Here is a 22,917-nt window from a genome sequence, read left to right on the forward strand (position 1 = left end):
ACCTTACATCTGGATAGCGCACGCACCTCCCAGAAATGCTGTGGGGACAAACAAAAGGGTAGTAACAGGGGCGCCGCCTGACCCACCCAGCAAACAGCTTTGTCCTCGGACACAACACCACGGTCTGAATAATTCCCCTTTTCTGTTCTGCCATCTCAGGATGAGTATAAAACCCGTGAGCTGGTTAGGTGGTTAGTCCTTGTTCCATTTTCCACAAGAAACCAGGCTCAGGGAAGTCTGGTGAACTATGCAAAGTCTTGCCGCCAGTCAGCAGAAGAGCAAAGACTCGAGGTCCTAAGTTACCTCAGGCGCCACCTCCCAGCAGAGTGCTGCCCACAGCTGGTGAGCTTCAGGCACCTGCCCATATTCCAGAAAAGGGCATTTTAATAGGAAGGTGACCCCACAACTGACCAGATGCCTTTTAAATTAAAAAAAAATAATAAGAAGTTTTTATTTTTAGAGACAGTACCTCGAGACATTAAGTTGTCATGGGTTCCTCTAAAGTTTAGATCAGATATGACAGCAGAAGGAATTAATTGTGGCCTGTGCCTGTGCTCTCTGTGGCCTGGCTGAAGGTAGATCAGTATCAGTCTTCTGACTGTGTCCATCTGCAGTATGAGCAGACAAAGGGGGCTCCTTAGTGGATGCCAGAAGAGTGTATTTTGGAGTCTGGGGTTGAATGCAGTCTTCAGTCATGGAAGGTCAGGCCTGGGAACAAATAGCATCTCCTCTCCTTTCTATCTCTTCAAGCAACCTTTTGCTCATAGATTTATTCTTTTTGGCAAAACTGCTCAGAGGCAGCTTCCTTCCTAAGTTCAAGTTAAAGAAAGGGATCCTTTCCCCTTGGACTTGAGGGCTCTGAATTGGAGTTGTATTTTGTGAGGAAGGAGCCATCATGGTAGATTTTCAGCAGAGCGGAACTGAATATATAGTGGCACCAGCTGATAGACAGGCCATGAGCTGTTAGATGGTGAGCCGCATCTCTCAGGCAGTGGTCATCCCGAGAGCCTCTTGAGGCCAAGACTGCTCTTGCCCTGGCCTGCTGCATGGGAAGCACTAAGGAAGCGCTTGTTGAACAAACGGTGATATAATTAATCCTGAAGAAGGCATCCTGCTTCACCTTAGACCCTATAACTTTCCCTGAGGTTGCCAGGTAGAGCCTTCCTAAGTGCCGCGGGAAGAGAGCTCACCTGTTATCAGGGGGGTTTCACCTGAGATCTGCCCATAAGCAGGTACATACCAGGCCTAAGAATTTCAAAGCTGCCTCTCCACTGCTCTCACCCAGGAAAATGCCTGAGGTGGAACCAAGTGGACCCCAGTTCTGGGGCCTCTGTGGCTTCACTACCTCACTGCTGACATTCACAGGTATGGTGGAGTAGATCACACATCTGCCTTTCATGCTGAGGCCTCAGAGGCTAGGTGGTGCTCACCCTCTTGTAAGAGGAAGGCCCCACCCTGGGCGGGGCAGGGCAGGGACTGACAGGTGCTGCAAACTGGAAGATGCTACTGAATGTTTTTCTTCCCAGAATCATAAAGGAAGTTCATACTGATCATCCTACTACAAACACACCTCCAAGAATGATCCAGACCTGAGAAAGCAGAGTTTATAAGCTCTTGGGGGTGATTCTGATATGATATAGAAATTTTGAGAATTGTTCTTTTGTATTCAGTCTCCTGCTCCTGCAAACAATAATATTTTCAGTAAATTCAGTTTTTCATTCTGGAGTTTGCAGGAACCCACTTAACTTTTGGAAACTATAGTTAAGAAGGCCGAAGACCAAGGGACTGAGACCAAAGAGACCTTATTTTTGGAGGGAAACTTGGGCTTTGGAATCACAGAATTACATTGGAGTCCCAGCTCTGCCAGTGCTGGGGGCATGATCTTGAGCGCTTTCCTCAGCCTCTCTGAGTTTAATTCCCCAGCCAGGTGCTCAGTTAACTTGTAGCAGAAGCTCAACAAGTTCCCTCCTCTCCATCACTTCCTCTTCTTCAAACTCATCTGAAGGCTTTTGTTGAAAGCTTGGTGACTTTGGGATAGAAAATGATCACTTAATCCTGTTTTAACTTCTTCTGCATATCTTATTTTGGTGTTAAGGCCACAATCAGTATTTAGGATTATAAATGTTGAATAACCCCTTTATAAAAACCACTTAGTGATTCAGTGTGATCTGGCCAGGAGAAAGTTTGTGAATGATGCAGATTTTTACTGTCACATTTTGAAAACAGAGTGTTCTTGAGAATTATTTCTTTTTAAAAAAAAAAAAATGTTAAGCTAGCTGTCAGCCCAATGAAATGTAGATATAAAAATGTATGTGTAGTTGCTAAGGAAAGCTCTGTGTTTTCTCTCAGGTCCCTTGATATTTGGGATAAAGAATATTTTTCTAGACAGTTTTGTTTCATATTGCAGTATTTTTGTTGATCAAAGTGCCTATGCAATCAAACGAGATAATTGAGAATATAGTTACTGAAGACCAATTTCCAATCCAAACAGTTCCACTGGTAAAATCTGAGACAACTCAGGGACTCATGAGGTCTGCCTACACTCACTCCCCTCAGGGAAAAAGGTAGAAGGAAAATGGCTGAAGAGTGGGTGATGCTTTAACTTTCTCAAATTCTGCTGACATTTTATCTAAGTGATTGAGTATTCATGGATGAAAGAACATGAATACTGTGGCATCCTTGTCGGATTACACAGAACTAGAACCAACATCATTTGACACAAAGAAACCTGATAGGGTAGAAACTCTGTTCTTTTAAATGTTGTAAGAAATGTTTCCCACCCACTGCAAAGGGAGTGACTCTCTATCATTAATGATGTAAATACAGATACTGTATATTTCCTGTCCCAGGAAATACAGTATTGAATTAAATGCTCTATTTGGATTAAGGATATAGAAGCCAATAGTAAGGCAGCTTCTCTATCATCTCTTATGAAAATGCTTTTCTTTCTTTTAGAAATGTATGTCCCCGAACCAACCAATATTCCCATCGAGAAGAAAAATTATCATGGAGAGACTGACCTAGAGGTTCCTATGTGGCCCACACCTAGCGAAAATGACATCATCCATCCCCCTCTAGGTAAGTATCAGTTGCTTGAGATCTGCCTGGCTTCTTCTATATAGTCTACTTTGTTTTTTCTAGTGTTTAAAAATTTTCCATCAGTACTTTTTAGATGGTTTGCCCAAGTTCAAACAACTACTCCAGGGAAGACCTACTTGGCTAAAAAATATTAAATACTAAATATTGATAAAATAAGTCAGCAGGTAACTGCCTCCTTCCTGGCCCTCCTTCCTGGCTCAGAGATTTGGTGATAATGGAAAGAATTCAGTATGAAATTTTTAAGCCATCTTTCAAAATTATGTGTGTGAATAAACTTAGTAAGCAGAGTAATAATGAATTATTCACTGTCCCTGTGGATTCTGTACTAAGCATTTGTGCATTAGGTTACTTTCTCTTTCTGGGTATTTTCATTCCATGAGGGTTCAGTATTGCAATGTGTTAACTTTTTCCCAGGGTTTATTCCATGTCTTTTTTATTCTGTCCTTTTAATTGTGCATAATAACGAGGTTAGTTTGTTTCTCAGTAGCTAAGTGGTCAGATATGGCCGAGTTCTGCCAGTACTACCTTTTCTAAAAGGAGACTAGTGTAAATTTGCTCAGAGCTACGCTCAATACTGCCTCCTGTCGATTCCAAACACATTTTCAAAATTGCTGTACAATTGTCACAATATTTATTTTGAAAGAAGCAGTAGTCATTGCTTGAGAGATTAATGGTCTGTTACTGTAGATATTCTAAATGTTGTGCTTGGATCAAACCAGATGACCAGAGAGCCAAATTCCTAGACCCAGTGTTTTGGCTCTGTATGTGTTTGCTCTAACTGAATGTGCTTTAGCATCATGCTTACATTCATTCAGTCAGCAACTACCATGCCTGCTGTGTGCCCCTCACTGTTCTAGATGCTGGGCTTTGGTCATAAGAATGCATTCCTTAATGCAGTCTGTTCAGGACCTACACATTACATAATATCCCTGCTAAATTCCCAGAAGAGAGATGTCTCTATGTGTCAGTAGCAAGAAAGTATATGTTTCTCTTAGGCAACTGATTTGTTTTAATCTGAATGACACTGTGAATCTTATTTCCTGTTTTTGCTTTGGCTGGTAGGAAGCTCAAAGCCAACTTTCATACCTTGCTTTTAGCATCAAAACAGAACTGGAGGCCTCAATATTATATAGACCTCAATTACAGTTTCATTTTCCTCTCACCAAGATTTTCCTTAATTTACTTTCTAATCTTGCATGACACACATTCCTGAAACCACTGCATGTATCATTTGGAATACAGGAAGGTAAAGATTCACTACTTTATTCATTTTGTATTTGCAGCCTGAATCACTGTTATCTTTGGCATTTTTCTGGATGCTGATAAATGCTTTCCTTTTTCCCCTTCCTATATCACCATCTGCATTGGCTAAAATGAGTAGAAACATTCTCTTCCCATTCCTTCCCACCTGCAGAGTACATACAGAGGCACATCAACAAAAATCTTAAGTTTTAAACCATAGAAAGTCTTACTATCACAAAGCTGTGTTACTTCTTGAACTGAGTTCCCAGAACAGTTTAAGAGTAATTCCTTTTGATTGTATGCATCCTTTATCTTTCACTGAACAGTCTTTGATACATTTAGAAAACCTGACTAGAATGGCTTATTTGAAACAAAAGAAAAAAGTAACTTCATGGAGAGCCTTTTAACCTTATCTCTGCCTGCAACTCATTGTAAGAATGATATTTTAAAAGAACGAAAAGATCTTCATAAGAGCAAAATTACATGTTGTCCCCTGTGTAGTGTACTTAATGAAGGCAGGAAAATATAGACATCGTGAGATTTCCAAAAAGTTTATGCAAAGGTATTTGTGATAATCAAAATATTTTAATATTATTGCAAAATATTTTCAAATTAGTCTAATTTTAGTCACATTTTGAAATCTTCCTAGAATTTTATTATTTTCCTAATTCCTAGAGCCAATATCATCTTGCCCAGACATTAACATTCTCACCCATTTTAATCCATCTACTAAGAGTTCTTTGTACATCAACATTAGACCTGAATGGTGTTTTTCGCCTGAAAGTACTGGAAAGCTATATAACCAAGTTGCTCATGTCTATTTGTAATATAACTGAAATAATCCTTTAAAATTCTGGTTTAAGTAATACTTGTAATTTTTTTTTCCCCTAGATATGGGTCACCTCCAGGTAGATTACAGAAATAATAACAGGCTACACCCAACCGAAGATTCTTCACTGGACTCCATTGTCTCAGTTGTGGTTCCCATAATAATATGCCTCTCCATATTAATAGCATTCCTATTCATCAATCAGAAGAAACAGTGGATTCCGCTGCTTTGCTGGTATCGAACACCAACTAAGGTAATGTCCTGAAAAAGTCTCTCAAATGATAAAAATAGGAATGCTTACACTGTCATGTTGCTTTAAAATTGCTTAATACCATTTATATCAGCCAATGAAATTTTTACTTTGATATTCATAACCTCAAATGCACATGAAGCTGCAGCAGTTGAATATACAGTACTTGCCTAGGGCTGGATTGATCACTGAGTGAATTATCCATCATTCAGTCATTGGTAAATCCTGACCACTCATGGACTCAATTTCCTGAGTGTACTTGAAAGTTTTCAAATGAACAAAAACCTCTGGATTGACTCCTGAGTCATCGTTTATATTAGAAATCAAAACTTGATCATCTGGTATTTCTCAATCATATATTAACTTAGAAATGGGAGAGGAAAGAAACCACAAAGGGAGGGACGTAATACTCAGGAGAGGGCAAAGAGAGAGCTGAAGGATAATAAGGATATACAGAAGTCCAAAGGCAAGCACAAAGGGACGGGTAGCACAAGATGAAGAATGTATGAGGTAACACTGACCAAGGGTAGGCAGACTCCTTATCAAGGGAGAGAAATCTGTGTTTGTTTCAATACAAATACAAAGGGTCTTTGAATCTGCCTGTTTTAACAGGAGAAAAAGCACTGTAGTAATTAGGGGGAAAAATCATATTTCTTCCAACTCATTCTACTTTTTTACATTTAGTTTTTTTTTTAATCATACAACTGTGAGAATAAGAAATAGCCTCAATAATATATTTAATCCAACTTACCATCTAGTTAACCTTTCCATATAAATTTCCGTCAGATGGTTATTCTGCCTGTGATTTTCTTTTTGACAAATATGGACGAGGCACAGCCTCTATGCTAAGTCAGGAAACAGTGCTGCGCAAGACACAATCATATTGTCTGAAGCCAGGAAAAGTGACCCATTCATAAAGAGCATGAGATGATGAGATACAGACAGGCTGGTCCAACATATGAGGCTGTCACACAACCTGTGTCATTAGAATTGCTGTTTTAATATCTGACCACCTGTTAATGTCCACTCCTTTTCTAACCCTCTTAAACACAAGTCTGCACTTCATGGATTTAAAATAGTTATCATGTCACTTCACTAATAAAAATATAGTTGGAATTCGAATAAGATGTAATACCATGCTTATAGTCTGACATCAACAAAATGTGAAACTATTGCCCAACCTGAATTTTAAGTCCTAAATTTCTGTACATATGGGGTATGTAAGGCAGCTAATTCTTTGTGGGTTTTTGTTTTTTTCTCCTGTTCTCTCACTCAATAGCCTTCTTCCTTGAATAATCAACTAGTATCTGTGGACTGTAAGAAGGGAACACGAGTTCAGGTGGATGGTTCCCAGAGAATGCTAAGAATCGCTGAACCAGATGCAAGATTCAGTGGCTTCTACAGCATGCAAAAACAGAGCCATCTACAGGCGGACAATTTCTACCAAACAGTGTGAAGAAAGGCAACATGGATGAGGTTTCAAAACACAGAAAACAACTAAATCTGCTCTTAAAAGTAAACTAGAATTTGTGCACTTGCTTAGTGGATTGTATTGGATTGTGACTTGATATACAGCGCTAAGAACTTACTGGGATAGGCTCTGTCTACAGCAGTGTGCAGGATATGCATTCCCACCTTTCCTCAAGATAACTGACCAAGTGTTTTCTTAGAACCAAAGTTTTTAAAGTTGCTAAGGTATATTTGCTTGTAATATAGCTGTAGAGATATTTGGGGGTGGGGACAGTGAGTTCGGTTGGGGAAACGGGTGGGAGGGTGGTGCTGGGAAGAAAAATTGGTCAGCCTGGCTCGGGGAAAAAATCCAGTAAAATAAAAGCAGTTCAGTGGCCCAGAGGATTCTTTTTCCTGTTGCTCTGAAGACTGCATTGGTTGCTGCAAAGCTCAGGCCTGAATGAGCAGGAAATAAAAAAAGGCCTTGCAATCCAGCTGCCATAGCCACCTTAGAACTACCAGACGAGTGCATCAGAACTTTTGATAGCCATCCCAGGTCTAAAGCCACAAGTTTCTTCTCTACGCAGTCACAACTGCGATAGGCAGTGAGGAAGCCAGGGAAATGCAGTAGCTGCATTTCTCTAAAGCGGGTTATTAGGGACATATACAGTTATACTTTTTGCTGCTTTTGTTTTCTTCCAAGCCAATCAGCCAGTTCGTAGCAGAGACAGCAAATGAACAAGATCTAAGTCATTTCTTGATGTGAGCACTGGAGCTTTTCTTACAACAGTGTGGCGGAAAGGAGGGAGAGGGCGAAGGACACCAGGCATTTCCAGGGGCTATACTTCATTGTTTGTTGTTGCTTTTTTCTGTTATACTGTTGGTTGTTCATAGTTTTTGTTGAAGCTCTAGCTTAAGAAGAAACTTTTTTTTAAAAAAAAAGAAAGACTGGGGATTTTTTTCTTTATTATATACTGATTCTACAAAATAGAAACTACTTCATTTTAATTGTATATTATTCAAGCACCTTTGTTGAAGCTAAAAAAAAAATTATGCCTCTTTAAACTTTAGCAATTATAGGACTATTTATGTAACTATCTTATGATGCTTCAAAAAACAAAAGTATTTGTGTGCATGTGTATAAATATATATGCTCATATATTTATACACATACAATTTATGTTTTCCTGTTGAATGTATTTTTATGAGATTTTAACCAGAACAAAGGCAGATAAACAGGCATTCCATATCAATGCTTTTGATCACTTACAGATTTTCTGAATAACACAAATTCTCATTCTACCTGCAGTTTAATTGGAAAGATGTTTGTAAGAGAGTGTGTGTGTGTGTGTGTGTCTGTGTATGTGTGTGTGTATACATACCTTCAGCAGCCAGCATCGTACCTGCTATGGAGAGGATATTCCTTTATTAAAATCTTCCTTCTCATTTGGATTTGCTTTCAGTTGGTTTCCAATTCGCTCACTGGCCAGAGACATTGATGGCAGTTTTTATCTGCATCACTAATCAGCTCCTGGATTTTTTTTTTTTTTTTCAAACAACTGTTTGAAACAACTACTGGAATATTGTCCACAATAAGCTGGAAGTTTGTTGTAGTTTGCCTCGAATATATAACTGACTGTACACAATAGTGTTAACTTTTCAAACAGCTCTTAGCACTTTTATACTAATGACCCATTTGTGCATTGACTTTTCTTTTAAAAATGCTTGTTGTGAAAGACACAGATACCCAGTATGCTTAATGTGAAAAGAAAATGTGTTCTGTTTTGTAAAGGAACTTTCAAGTATTGTTGTAAATACTTGGACAGAGGTTGCTGAACTTTAAAAAAAAATTAATTTATTATTATAATGACCTAATTTATTAATCTGAAGATTAACCATTTTTTTGTTTTAGAATATCAAAAAGAAAAAAGAAAAAGGTGTTCTAGCTGTTTGCATCAAAGAAAAAAAATAAGATTTATTATCAAGGGGCAATATTTTTATCTATTTCCAAAATAAATTTGTTAATGATATGATGTTACCAAAATAGATTTACATCAGCCTGATTAGTATAAAATTTTGTTGACAATTAATCCATTCCTGGCATATAAAGTCTTTATCAAAGAAAAAATTGTAAATGCTTGCTTTTTGTTTTTTCAATCATGGCCATATGAAAATACTAACAGGATGTAGGACAAGGTGTAAATTTTTTATTATTATTTTAAAGATATGATTTATCCTGAGTGCTGTATCTATTACTCCTGTACTTTGGTTCCTGTTGTGCTCTTGTAAAAGAAAAACAAATATAATTTCCTGAAGAATAAAATAGATATATGGCACTTGGAGTGCACCGTAGTTCTACAGTTTGTTTTTGTTTTCTTCAAAAAGCCAAGCTGTAAGGGGATGATTTGCAACTTGGTTCTTGGCAGCAAGTAAACACTTTGAGAAGAAATCACACCATGTAACTTTCAAAAAGACTCCTTATCTGGGATCAGAAAGACAAATGGTCCTTCTGTTTCAAGGTCGTCCAGCTCACAAGAAGCCCAGTATTCCTCCCAGCAGGTGGCTCTTTCCCAAGGAATCTTTGCAGAAAATGTTCCCTGAGTACACTGCACAGGGCACTGTTCTTAGGGCAGCAGGAGAGCTACCTGCTGCCAGTCATGAGTAGCGATGTGCTTGTCATCAGTACAGGTTGAATTACCTCCTTCCACAATGCTTGGGACCAGAATTGTTTCACACAGGATTTCTTCAGATTTTGGAGTATTTGCATATACATCATGAGGTATCTTGGAGATGAGACCAAAGTTTAAACATGAAAGTTATTTTATCTTTCATCTGTGCCTTACACACACAGCCTGATTTGATGACAGTATCCTTAGCATAACTGAATTCTGACTGTGACTCATCGCATGAGGTCAGCTTGTGGAATTGCTGCAGTGCTCAAAAAGTTCTAGACTGTGAAGCATTTTAGACTTCAGGTCAGGGATGCCCAACCTGTATCAAATCTACTTCAGCATGTGGAAAAGGATTGTGACAGAAAACTCTACAGCTATTTACTGCTAAAGAAGAAAGTATTTACCAAACAAAATCAGAGAAATCTAATTACAAAGGGTACTCTGAGTTGTCAAGAAAATGTAGGTGGGAGAAAGTAGGCTTACATATATATCAAAGGCATCAACTTCAGTATGATTAGCTCTAAACAGAACGTGGTTCAATCTATTCAAGAAACACATCCCTAAGGACTTTTGCTTTATTGTATGCCCCTTATACCTACATGTCTTTGGTATAAGGCATATTTTTTACAAATTCAGATAAAACTAATTTTAATTACTAGTATTATGTAAGTAGGCATCTTCATCAGTTTGAAGGAAAGTGACAAATCATTCCTACCTGTTCACCATCTACTAAGACATTAATAAAACAAGGAAACCATCCTCAGGTTCCACATACCTCTAGATAACAACTGAAAAGCTACGCTGGCACCAGACTTCAAGCCACTGCCTCTGCAGTCACAGCACCTCAGTTACTAAGTGGCATAAGGAATGTGGACACCGATGCTTTGGAGGAAATTTTAAAAGCCCCCTGATAGTAGGTCCCATATAGACTCTACACACATTATTATGTCAGGGGCAGGCTGTGTAATTGGCCAAAAAAAGCAGAATGGCTGTCATTCCATGGCAGCACAGCATGATCTGGGAAAATCCTTCTCCCCTCTTTACCATCATGATCCATCTAATCAGGGAGCACTGCTCACAAACTGTAGAGCAACTAATCTTAGTACTGCAAGAGCAAACAAAAGATACAATAAAAATACTCAAGGCTCTTTAACATATATTATTTTTATATTTATTAAATGCCATTGACATGATTGAATCTGGCAGACCTGTTCATGATTAGTGATGTATTCATGAATAGCTGTTTCTGGCATCAGCCGTGGAGGACGGTGCACAGGCATGAATAAAACAACAGCGATGGGAAGTGGGCAGTGCAGCAGCAGACGATTTCTTAAGCACCTTCTCAAACTCCTTTTAAAGTACACTTCTTTACAGACACATGAAACAAAATATTGACATAAAGTGAATACAAGTTTCTGAGAGTGGCAGATGGTTAAAGTGTGAACAGTGGTGAAAAGCAGCAAGCTATAAAATCAGTCATCTCAAGCAGAGGCAATACTATTAACTTAAGCCAAGGTAATGCATATTCCAGTGCTGCTGCTTCAAAGGCAGCCCACATTTGTTAAGTTTCAGTTTCTGGACAATACTGATAGGTAACATTTATACTGACAGTCCTCTTATTTTAAAAAAAATCTGTGTGTGTTCTTGCCATCACTGAAGAATAGCTATAATATAAATCTCCCAATGCTTTAATCTAGTTCTTCAGTGCAGTTTAGATGTAGAAAGCCATAAAAACACCAGGCATACAGTCAAGTTAATGAAAAATGTAACTGTCCATGCACAAGTGATATTTCTTCACTAAGTTAAGAGAACTTAGATTTACCCAAAAAAACCCTCTAGAATTCAAAAGAGTGCCACAGTTTTCTTGGTTCTATAATATAAAGATTTAGTGAAGTCATGATCTATTAATACTGAATCACAAACCCAAGGTCAAGTGTGATGGGTTTCCAGTAGCAAGAAGGTCATGGTAACCAACTCTCAGAATGTTATGTCCACAGAAGGTAATGCTGCTCTAGGTGGGACACAGAACTAGGGGGGGAAAAGAAAGAAAAAACACTTTAGATAGGGATGTATCATTTGTATATATTTACAACAAATGCATTTACATTTTATATACATTTAATATGTATATAAAAAGCACCATTGTGTAATGATGATTAAATATTAATGCAAGAATCTTCAAGAGCAAAAATTTTTAAACATTTAAGAGACTACACCAAAAAGTTCTCTCAAAGACACAATAATTAAAATTTCCCAGAAATGAGACACCAAAAGGCCATGTCTCTAAGGGTGCCACAGAAAGATACAAGCTTGTAACTGTAGCCCTGAGGCTTGTAACAGAACATAGGCAGCCTAGTGAATTCAAAGGAGGCGAGATTCTGCATACATTTTCATTCCAATCTAGGATGACACAGCAGCAGCCAGACCCACAATCACTGGCCTTGGTACTATTGTTGAAGCGGGGGTGGGGGGGGGGGGTTGTCAAGGGAGGGGGGATAAGGAGGCTGCAATGAACACAGTAAGCAGGGGTGAGAAGAAACTGAATTAGCCCCCAGTGGCACCCATCCTATCCTCCTAGGGCCATGTGAGGCCCTTCTCCACCTTCTTACTTCTGACCTTTGCATTAAAACTAAGATTACAATATGTTTAGGCAGTCAAGTCATGGCCATCTGTGTTACTGACAAAAGGCCAGCCAAACAAGGGACAGGAGCATTGTCCCCTTGAGCAACCTACCCCTCCAAGGCAATGTCTTGTTACTAGTCCCTGAGGAAGAGGGACATTGAACAGGCTGTGAATTGCCACAATGGGTGGGAAAGGGCACTTTACTTTACCCGATGTCAGCACCTTCTCCCATACTCGTTACACCCACTTCCTTTTCTGGGCCACAGAACCACTACAGAACTGGCTTCTTTGCCACCCAGTCCTCACAGCACAGAGCCAAGACAAAAGCACAAGGCATGCATCACCAGCTCAGCATGAGCAGGTAGGTGCGACACCAGGCTACACACAAGAGCCAGAGGCCTGGGCAAGAGAAGCAGAAGGGCACAGTGCTGCCTTCCTAGGGCAGCGGGGACAGCATCACAACTAAGCCTAGGCATTCAGAGGAAAGAATTAAAAACCCGTTCCCCCCAGAGCTCTTCCATGCAGGCAAAGCTCAGGTATAAGATAGCTAAGAATGCTTCCAGAGCACACACTCTGCCCTCCCTTGTGGCAGTGCCATAGAGACCCGCTGTAATTAAAATGAAGACATGTTTTTTATGTTTGTCTCATTCCTGTTCCACATTAAAAGAACAAACCTCTTCCATACCAATCCAGCTTTCATACCAATGCTAGCACAACACAAAAAGCAAACAAAGATGTCAGGTATGAAAAATAATTCAGAATTTAATAGGGAGAAAAGCCAGCCATCAGAAAAACATAGCAAATTTTAAAATCATGTCCATTTAGTCTTTTCCACACCCCTGTTAACCCACTAGCAACTGACTCATATTTTTACATCTGTTGAGTCTCCCACAGTGGTAATTAGACATTATGAACTTGGAACACCCTTCCTTTTTAGTAAAGCTATGGATGAAAGAAAGGCCCATGTGAGATACTACACATCTCAGAAATTCTACCCTTTTTTATGCTCAGCTGACAGAGAAGAGAACCCAAAGAAGGAAAATGTTATTAGAAGAGGAGTCCTCAATTCTGATCAAACACCACAAGGTGTATTTTGTGATGTTTTTCAAAATATATTGCATGAATAACTGCTGCTTTTAAAAAATAATTTCATTGAAAGGTATTAGTTTTGCCTATAACTAAACAAGGTCTTAGGTTCCCTTTATCATCCAAACTTTTACTCTTTCCTCAGCAAAATGATACCCTTAACTTCTCCGGTCTTCTTCTGCCTCATCAATATTCCCACCCTGTGATCTTGATCTTGTTCCTAAGATAAGATTTTTGGCTCATTTTTCACTGTCCTGGACTTATAAAAATTATTATTTTCTATTTTCCCCTTCCCCTCTCTACCCCTGACATTAGACTTTTTTGCATTCCCCCTGGCATGGTTAACTGGTTTGACTATTTCTTCCTTCATGTGTTCTCAATGACCATCTGTCCTTCTCCCTTTTCTGTGGTCCCCAAGATGACAAGAAACCACTCTTCTCACACTCCCAGGGCCAGCATGTCCACACCTCATGCCCACGTAATTATGGCAGTATCTTATTAATTTCTCTCTACTACCTCTCTCAGTGTTTTTGTACGTTGGAGTTTTTTGTTATAATGAGGACTGAACCCAAGGGTGCACTACCACTGAGCTATATCCCCAGTCCTTTAAAAATTTTTATTTTAAGACAGGGTCTCTCACAGTTCCTGAGCCTGGCCTTGAACTTGCGATCCTCCTACCTCAGCCTCCTGAGTTGGTGGGATTACAAGTGCATGACATTGCATCCAGCTACCACCTCCCTCAATGTTTATGATTCAGCTGTAGAAATTATTTCTGGTCTAAGACCTCAAATGAAAGTCAAATTTTGATAACCATAACATTGGCAGAACACATAGTCATGCTATCTATCCTCACTCTGTACAGTAAGATTAATAAGTTGTGTGTTTGGAAGTTACTTTTCAAATCTATTAAAAAGATTATACATTTGCTGACTGATCAAAACTTCCCAATCACTGTTCATAATACTATTATAAAACTCACCTTTCAGTATATAGTCAGTTAACAAGCTCGGAACTTTTTCACTGTCGTCCTTCATGGCACGGAGAACTGCAAAATAAAGGAGAAAAGGAAAAAGGCAACAATTTAAAATACAGATAAAGAATAATATTTAATTTCAAATACTGAAGACTTAATTATATAACTTAATTCATACAAATTAAAGATTATTTGCTGGATAAGGAAATACACCAGTACAGCTTCAAGAATTTTAATTCAGTAAGTTCCGAGAGTTATTTCCCTGATCTAAAATTTCTAAACACTTGAGGCAGGAAAGAGGAATTAGGTTATTTACACGAAGTCTCTGTTTTGTCATAAATACTGAATGTGAGTAGCTGGATGAGCTGTGTGGATCAGAAGGAACTCAATGCTGCCAATCTCATGAACTAGACAAGCTCTGGACACAGAGATAGTTAGCTATGCTCTTCAGGGACCACGTCTGTCAGACTTCTTGGAAACTTTATAAAAAAAATATCAAAGGGAGAGATTCAAGATGGCAGGCTAGAGGAAGACTGCATTCCAAGTTGCTCCATGGCCCAGGATTCAAGCAGCAGAAGTATTACTTAGCAAGGTGGTGAAAGAGGGAATTCACTAAAATTCAATACTGGACTGTCACAGTCGCTTATAACTCTACTCAGAAATTCAGGTGCACTGAACAAAGAATACGGAAGTGCACACTGGAACCAAGCTGGTTGCATCAGCAGCGGTAGCAATGATTCCCTGCAAAGGGGAGGGATAACCCAGAGAAAAGCAGCAGATACATTTGGCACAGAAAATCATGTAGATCAGAAAAGCAGCTGGCCTCAGCTGATCCAGAAACAGCACAGCAAACTGGTGTTTGAAAAGTGCTGTTTCTCAACTGGTAAGCACAGATCTGAGGCAGGAGCCATCTTGTGGAGGTGACACTGTAGCTGTTGCTGCGGGAACCAGGAGACTATAGCAAACATTACCACACTGTTCTGGCAAGTGCCTACCATGTGGCCAGGGTGTACCTAGCAGAAGGTGAGTGAAACAGGCACAGAGAAGATTGTAACCAGGTGGGTTCAAGCCAGAAAAATGAAAGGGAGTGCAATTTGCTTTCCCTTTGAGTCTGGTGATTCAGGTGACCAGCTAAAGAGGGTTAGGAAAGTAAACAGGTGGTACACTGAGGGACTAAGCCTGCAAAGGCCATATTCGTGGGCAGCCCAGTGTGTACAGGATTGGATCCCCTGCCCCATGAGTAGAATTTTTGAGAGGTTCCTGAGATACAAACTCCCAACAGAGATAACATCTGCCTGACCTAGGGGCGGGTTGATCTAATCTCTCCAGAGCAGAGTCCCTAATGCCTGACTAGAGCCAAACATTAGAACTCCTTTCAGAGAACTCTGCAGCAGCCCCACTCTGCAAGCGCTTCGATCTGGTCTGTCCAGGCAAAACTCCAACAGTACTTCCCACTCCATCCTCCCTTATTCTGGTGAGAAGGTAAGTTGAGAACTATTTCAGTCAGTGTCAGTTTTAGGTCGCTCCAACTGGCAGCTCAGTGAGCAACACAAAAAGGGATTAAAAACCCCCAGCCCTGGCTCTTTCTCTCTCTCTCAGTACATAGCCCAAGAAGAGATGGAAAGAAGAACAGCTGGGCATAGGCAGTGACCATCCATCCTCATTGACTATCTTGACCACCTCAGTGGAACAATTCTTACATTTTTCATTAAGAATCTGTGTGTGTGTGTGTGCGCGCGCACACGCGCGTGCACGCGCACACACACATTTTGCTAATTGGTTTGTAGGTATATACACATATAAGTATTTCTTTTTTTTCTTATTTTTTAGCATTTTTTTACAATAATTATTTTTTTCCTTGTCTTTTCAGAGTTAGGGCTTGTGGTTTCTTTTGGTTTTGATTTGTTTTGGTTTTGTTTGCTTGCTTCTCTTCCTCTCCTTTCTTTCCCCACTAAAAGAAACTCTCTTGTTCCCTCTTCCCTTTTTCTATTTCTCTCCTTCTTACAACCATCACTTGCTACATCTCTTCTGCATCCTCTCTGAATTTAGAACATTCTAAACTTTCTTCTACCTTCCTGTCACATTTTCTCTTAATGAACTGTACTTTCACCATCTTTTAGAATTATTTGGTTTACAAAACTCCTGCCCCTACCATTCATGTTGTTGCCTGTGGATGGCATAGTTGATACCTACTATTTATTTTAATGCCAGATCTAGTTCATGGCTATTCATTGGTTTTGCTGCCGACAACTGCTGATCCCACCATTTCTGTTTTTGTGCTAATGTTGTAGATGTTATGGAGGCACCAGGTATTTGTTCTAATGTTGTCTATGGTTTGCTTTAATTATTGCTCTTGTTTGTTTCCCCCTTTTCTGTGAGGTGCTGAGAGCCTACAGGGACATTACATGTTCTCAGGGGAGAGACTCTGCTGCTGAACTAAACCAGCCAAGACAGTGCACCTTGCTCATGCTAAAATCATCCAAATTCAAACTTCAGCTACACCTCAATACAAAAAAAAAAAAACAGAAGAAATTAAAACCCCAAACTAAGAACCAGATGCCAAGCAGGAATGGCTACAGGGTCCCACCCACACACTACAACTACTACAGCAAAAAAAAATTAACACAAAGGCTGTGGATATCAGGGGTTTCAACCTAGATGACTCCACGACAGTTTGACAAGTGAAGACTGTGCCCTAAAAAGGTTCACACATCACAGTGAAAGAGAAAACCATTCCAACAGATGCATAAAACCCAATACAGGAATACAAGAGATATGAAAAAAATAAAGTAACACAATTCTTCCTAATTCACCAGCAACTAACTCCAAAGATACTAAAGTGTAAGAAATACCTGATGAACAATTCAAAAGAATGATTACCCTACATACACATATGACTACACAACCAGTGTGATTCTGCATCATGAACAACCAGTAGAATGAGAAATTACACTCCATTTATGTATGATGTGCCAAAGTGTCATGTATAACTAATTAGAACAAATTTAAAACAATAAAATAAATAAATAAATAAGTGATTATAAAAATGATCAATGAGTTTCAAGAGACACAGAAAAACAACTGAATTCATTTAGGAAGTCAGTACAGGATATGAATGAGAAAAATCAATAAAAGGAGATACAGGTATTGAAAAAGAACCAAATAGATATCTGGAAACAAAAGACAAATCAAATATTCAGGTGAAAGTCTCTCTAACAGAGTTGAAGACAGAATTGGACGATAAAATAACCAGCCTTTAGATTACATTAAAGAAAAGAAAATAAATAACTATAGCCAGAATATACAAGAACTCTGGGACAACAGTAAAAGACCAAAGATAAAAATTACTGCAGTCAAGGAAGGTTGTGAGATGCAGACTAATGAAAATAATAACAGAAATTTTTCCAAACCTTAAGAATGAGAAGGACATCAAGATATAGGAGGCATTCAGAATCCCAAATAGACAAGGTCAAAAGAGAACCTCTCCATGACACTTTATAATTAAAACACCTAACATACAGAATAAGAACAGAATTTTAAAAGGCTCAAGAGAAAAACATCATATCATATTTAGAGGCAAGTCAATCAGAATTATTTCTGATGTCTCAGCACAAACTCTAAAATCAAGATGGACTTGGAATGATTTGTTCCAAGCCCTGAAAGAAAATAACTGTCAACCAAGATTGCTGTATCCAGAAAAGCTATCCTTCAGAATTGAAGGAAAATAAAAACCTGCCAAGATAAGCAGAAACTAAAAGAATTCATGACTACTAAACTGACACTAAAGTAAATACTTAAAGAAATACTGCACACAGAAGAAATCTAAAACAAATCGCAGAGCCCACAAATGGACAAATCTCATTTGAAGATTAGCTAAGCAAAGGAGAAACAGGACCAAATTAAACATTAGAAACAAATCAAAATGGCAGGAATAAACATTTCTCTAAATGGTAAATGGTCTCAACTCCCCAATTAAAAGACATAGGCTGGCAGAATAGATTAAAAAATAAGACCCAACTAGATGTTGTTTGCAAGAGACTCACCTTACAGGCAAAGATAGCCACAAGCAGGAATAACTACTTTCATATCTGAAAAAAAAAAACTAACTTGAAGCCAAACTTAATCAGAAGAAACTCAGAATGTTACTTCATACAAGTAAAGGGAATGATTCAATTAAAAAAAATAACATAGTGAATGTTTATGCCCCAAATTTTGGTGCTCCTAATTACATAAAACAGGCACTATGCAAATCAAAGACTTAGACCACAGTACAATAACACTGGGTGATTTCCACACACCTCTCTCACCAATACAGCTAAAAATAGGAAATGAAGAAATCATATACACTACACACACACACACACACACACACACACACTGAAGAAAAAAATCTAACCAAAGAGGTGAAAGACTCTACAGTGAAAACTACAGAACACTGAAGAGAGAAACTGAAAAAGTCATGAGAAGATGAAAAGAACTCCCATGTTCATGGATAGGCAGAATTAATATTTTTAAAATGGCCATATTACCAAAAGCAATATGTAGATTCATTGAAACTGCCATCAAAATAGTCCAGACATAAACATCCAGACATAAACACTCTTCAGACCTGAAACATAATATAAATCAAATGGACTTAACAGACAACTATAGAATATTTTATCCAACAATAGCCAAATACACTTTCTTTCTAGCTGTTCATGGAACTTTCTCCAAAACAGCCATATTTTAGGCCACAAAGCAACTCTTAGAAAGTACAAAAAAGAATTGATATAATTGTAGCATCTTATCTGATCATAATGAAATGCAATTTAAAATTAATGCCAAAAAAGCCTACAGAAACTATACGAACATATGGAAATTGAATAATACACTTTTGAATGACAAATGGGTAATACAAGAAGTCAGGTGAGGAAATTTTTTAAATATTAGAATCAAACAAAAATAGTGATACAACTTACCAGAACCAATGAGGCACTATGAAAACTGTTCTAAGAAGAAAGTTTACAGCTATGAGTGCTTATATAAGAAAATCAGAAATATCCAAATAACCTCATTAATGATACATCTCAATGCCCTGGAAAAAACAAGAACAAATCAATTTCAAAATCAGTAGAAGGAAATAATTAAGATCAGAGCCAAAATCAATGAAATTGAGAATTAAAAAAAAAAAAAAAAGTACAAAGGATCAATGAAACAGAGCTGGTTCTTTGAAATGGTAAACAAAGATTGATAAGCCCCCAGGCAAACCAACCAAAAAAAAAAATAGAAAGCTGACCCAAATTAATAAAACTAGAAATGAAAATTGAGAAATCACCACAAAAATCACAGAAATCCAGAGGATCCTTGGGGACTGTTTTGAAAACTTACATTGAAAAAATTGGAAGACTAAAAAGAAATGGATTCATTTCTAGACACAAACAACCTACCAAAATTGAATCAAGAGAACATAGAAAACCTAAACAGAATAATAATTAGCAATGAGATAGAAGCAATACTTAAAAGCCTTCCAACCAAAAAAAAGCTCAGAACGAGATGGATTCTCAGCTGAATTCCACCAGACCTTTAAAGAACTAATGCAGCTCCTCAAATTATTCCATGAAAGAGAAAGAAATGGAATACTTCCAAATCATTCCAAATGACTCATATGTAAATAAGATAAAGACACATCAAGAAAAGAAAACTACACACCAATATCTCTGATGAACTTACATGCAAAAAATCCTTAATAAATTACTAGCAAATTATATTCAACAACTTTAAGATTGTACATCATGACCAACCTGGTTTTATCCCACAATGCAAAGAAACTCTTGACACATACGAATCAATAAATGTTAATTCTTCACATAAATAGAATCAAGAACAAAAATCACAGTCATCTCAATAGATGCAGACAATTTTCACAAAATTAAGCACCAATTTATGATTAAAAAACATTGAAGAAGCCAGCCACAGAAGGAACCTACCTTACATCATAAAGGCAAACTCAAAGCCAATATCTTAGGGAATAGGGAAAACTGAAAGCATAGCCTTTAAAATCCCGAACAAGACAAGGATATCCATTCTCACAAATCCTATTCAATATAGTATTAGAAATTCTAGGCAGAGCAATTAGACAAAAAGAGCTAAAAATAGGAAATGAAGAAATCATATACACTACACACACACACACACACACACACACACACACACACACTGAAGAAAAAAATCTAACCAAAGAGGTGAAAGACTCTACAGTGAAAACTACAGAACACTGAAGAGAGAAACTGAAACAGTCATGAGAAGATGAAAAGAACTCCCATGTTCATGGATAGGCAGAATTTTTAAAATAGCCATATTACCAAAAGCAATATGTAGATTCATTGAAATTGCCATCAAAATAGTAATGACATTATTCATAGAACTAGAAAAAACAGTCCTAAAATTAATTTAGAAAAATAAAACACCCAAAATAGCCAAAGCAATTTTATGAAAAAAAAAAATGCTGGAGGTATCACAACACCTAAATTCAAATTACAGAGCTATAGAAATAAAAACTTCATGGTACTGACATAAACAGAGACACACAGACCAATGGTACAGAATGGAAGACACAGAGTCAAACCCACACAGATACACTCATCTGATCTTTGACAAATGTGGGAGACCAACCTTGCACGTGACTGAGTCATACTCCCCAGCTGGGTGCTGAAGCGCTCAGTTACAGAAATGTGGCAGAGCTTTCCCCACTCTTCTTGGGTTTGAGGGTCAGTGTCTTGTGCATGGGTGTGTCTTGCTACAGCCCCATGGGTGAAGCTATGCTCACCTTTGTAATAAAATCCCTTGCCCTGATTAGGATAGAATCTTCCATGGAAGTGCCTTGTGTGTGTCCCCTTCTCTTACTGTGCCCTTGGATGTGGCCTACCCAGGTGTCAGTCAATCTGGTGACAGTGGACATCATGAAGATACTCAGCCCCCTGAAACCTGACCCCTTGCCTCATTTGAATACCTTCTCCTCAATAAAAGGGGTCAGCACATGCTCTCGCTCTCTCTCTTTCTGCAGACCCTTAAGGTCAGAGGAGCCGTCACAGCAACCCCAAAGAAAAAGGTATTTGTGTCTCTTCTGTGGTTATTTTGCGCAGCCCAGTTAGCCCAGTTCAACTGGAGTGACCCCTGAGCCTTTTAGTCGTGAGAACAGACAAACACGCCAAAAATATACATCGGAGAAAAAAAACAGCCTTTCTAACAAACAGATGGGAAAACTGGTTATCCATATGCAGAAGAATGATATTAGATCCTATCTCTCACTCTGTACAAAAGTCAACTCAAAATGCATTAAAGACCTAGGAATTAGACAAGAAACTATGCCAACTCTAAGAAGAAAATGAAGGTCGGGTCAAAACTCCAACATATAAGCACAGGAAACAACCTTCTCTGTAGGGCCCCTAAAGCTCAGGAGATAATACTGCAAGTTAATAAATGGGATGACATCAAATGAACAAGATTCTGCACAGCAAAGGAAACAATTAAGAATGTAAAGAAAGAACCTACAGATTGGGAGAAAATCATTGCTAGCTACTTGTTTTAGTCAGCTTTTTTACTGCTATGATCAAAAGATATGACAAGATCTACAGAAGCAAAAGTTTATTTGGGGGCTCATAGTTTCAGAGGTTTCAGTCCACAGACAGCTGGCTCCATTCCTTGAGGCTCAAGATGAGGCAGAATATCATGGTGGAAGAGTGTGGCAGAGGAAAGCAGCTGGGAAAGGATACCAGGAAACAGAGAAAGTCTGTCCTCACTACAGACAAAATACATACCCAAAAGGAATGACCCCAATGATCCACCTCTTCCAGCCACATCCTACCTGCCTACAATTACCATCCAGTTAATCCCTATCAGTGGATCAATAAACTGATTAGGTTTTTATTAATCCAGCCATTTTACCTCTCTCTTGCACTGTCTCACACATGAACTTTTGTGGGACACCTCACATCTAAACCATAACACTACTTTTCTGATGGAGGATTAATATCCAGAATATATAAATAACTCAAAATACTTACTATCAAAAACCCCAGATAATCCAATTAATAAAAGGACTAAACAGACCCTTCTCCAAACAAGTAGTCAAACAGCCAACAAATGTTAGAGTCTGTAAACAAGTCAGGATGGCGCCTGGCATTTTGCCAGAGGGAGTGGTTTGTGAAGTAACGCCAGCGAGCCATTAAGTGTGGAGATTTCTTATTGGTTGACTGCTATATGTAGTTTATGTTAATTAGGATAAGCTGTGTGGAATGTATAAATACCTGTGTTGTCCTACAGTAAATGGCTCCTACTCCTGCTGTATCAACGTACACAAGTTGTTCGTCACCCCCCGGTTATTTTGCTGCAGCCGGACTGTGGCAGAAGGCAAACAAATATATGAAAAAATGTTCAACACCGTTAGCAATTCAGGAAATCATATCAAAACTACACTGCAGTTTCATCTTACTCCAGATAGAAAGACAGCCATCAAGAATACAAACAAGAAATGTTGGAGAAGATGTAAAGAAAAAGAAGCGCTTTCACACTGGGAGATTGTAAATTAGTACAACCACTATGAAAATCAGTATGGAGGTTCCTCAAAAGTCTAGGAATGGAACATAGGCATACCTATGTTTATAGCAACACAATTTGCAATAGCAAAACTATGGAACCAGCCTAGCTATTCATC

General features: G+C 38.5%; 2 protein-coding genes across 11 annotated transcripts in view; one reads left to right on the forward strand and one right to left on the reverse strand.

The window, feature by feature from the left end:
* Crim1 (cysteine rich transmembrane BMP regulator 1) overlaps window positions 1-9,221 on the forward strand; it is a 182,607-nt gene extending 173,386 nt beyond the window's left edge. For all 8 annotated transcript variants that reach the window (XM_046441628.2, XM_046441633.2, XM_046441631.2 and 5 more), the window contains 3 exons: window positions 2,956-3,078; window positions 5,233-5,423; window positions 6,700-9,221. In XM_046441628.2, the coding sequence (XP_046297584.1) occupies window positions 2,956-3,078; window positions 5,233-5,423; window positions 6,700-6,876 (491 nt within the window). In that variant the 3' untranslated portion in view covers window positions 6,877-9,221. The remainder of the gene's footprint in view (window positions 1-2,955; window positions 3,079-5,232; window positions 5,424-6,699) is intronic.
* Window positions 9,222-10,689: 1,468 nt separating this feature from the next.
* Window positions 10,690-22,917, reverse strand: part of Fez2 (fasciculation and elongation protein zeta 2) — a 49,964-nt gene continuing 37,736 nt past the window's right edge. For 2 of the 3 annotated variants that reach the window (XM_046441635.2, XM_046441634.2), the window contains 2 exons: window positions 14,229-14,294; window positions 10,690-11,569 (listed from right to left, as the gene is read on the reverse strand). In XM_046441635.2, the coding sequence (XP_046297591.1) occupies window positions 11,553-11,569; window positions 14,229-14,294 (83 nt within the window). In that variant the 3' untranslated portion in view covers window positions 10,690-11,552. Of the gene's footprint in view, window positions 11,570-12,844; window positions 12,871-14,228; window positions 14,295-22,917 lie in introns of those variants that run through there. The other variant, XM_058578459.1, reaches the window with a different exon arrangement.

Source organism: Marmota monax, unplaced genomic scaffold (genome assembly GCF_021218885.2).
Source record: "Marmota monax isolate L192 unplaced genomic scaffold, Marmota_monax_Labrador192_F-V1.1 WCK01_AAM20220418_F8-fsc00010, whole genome shotgun sequence".
Classification (NCBI taxonomy): Eukaryota; Metazoa; Chordata; class Mammalia; order Rodentia; family Sciuridae; genus Marmota; species Marmota monax.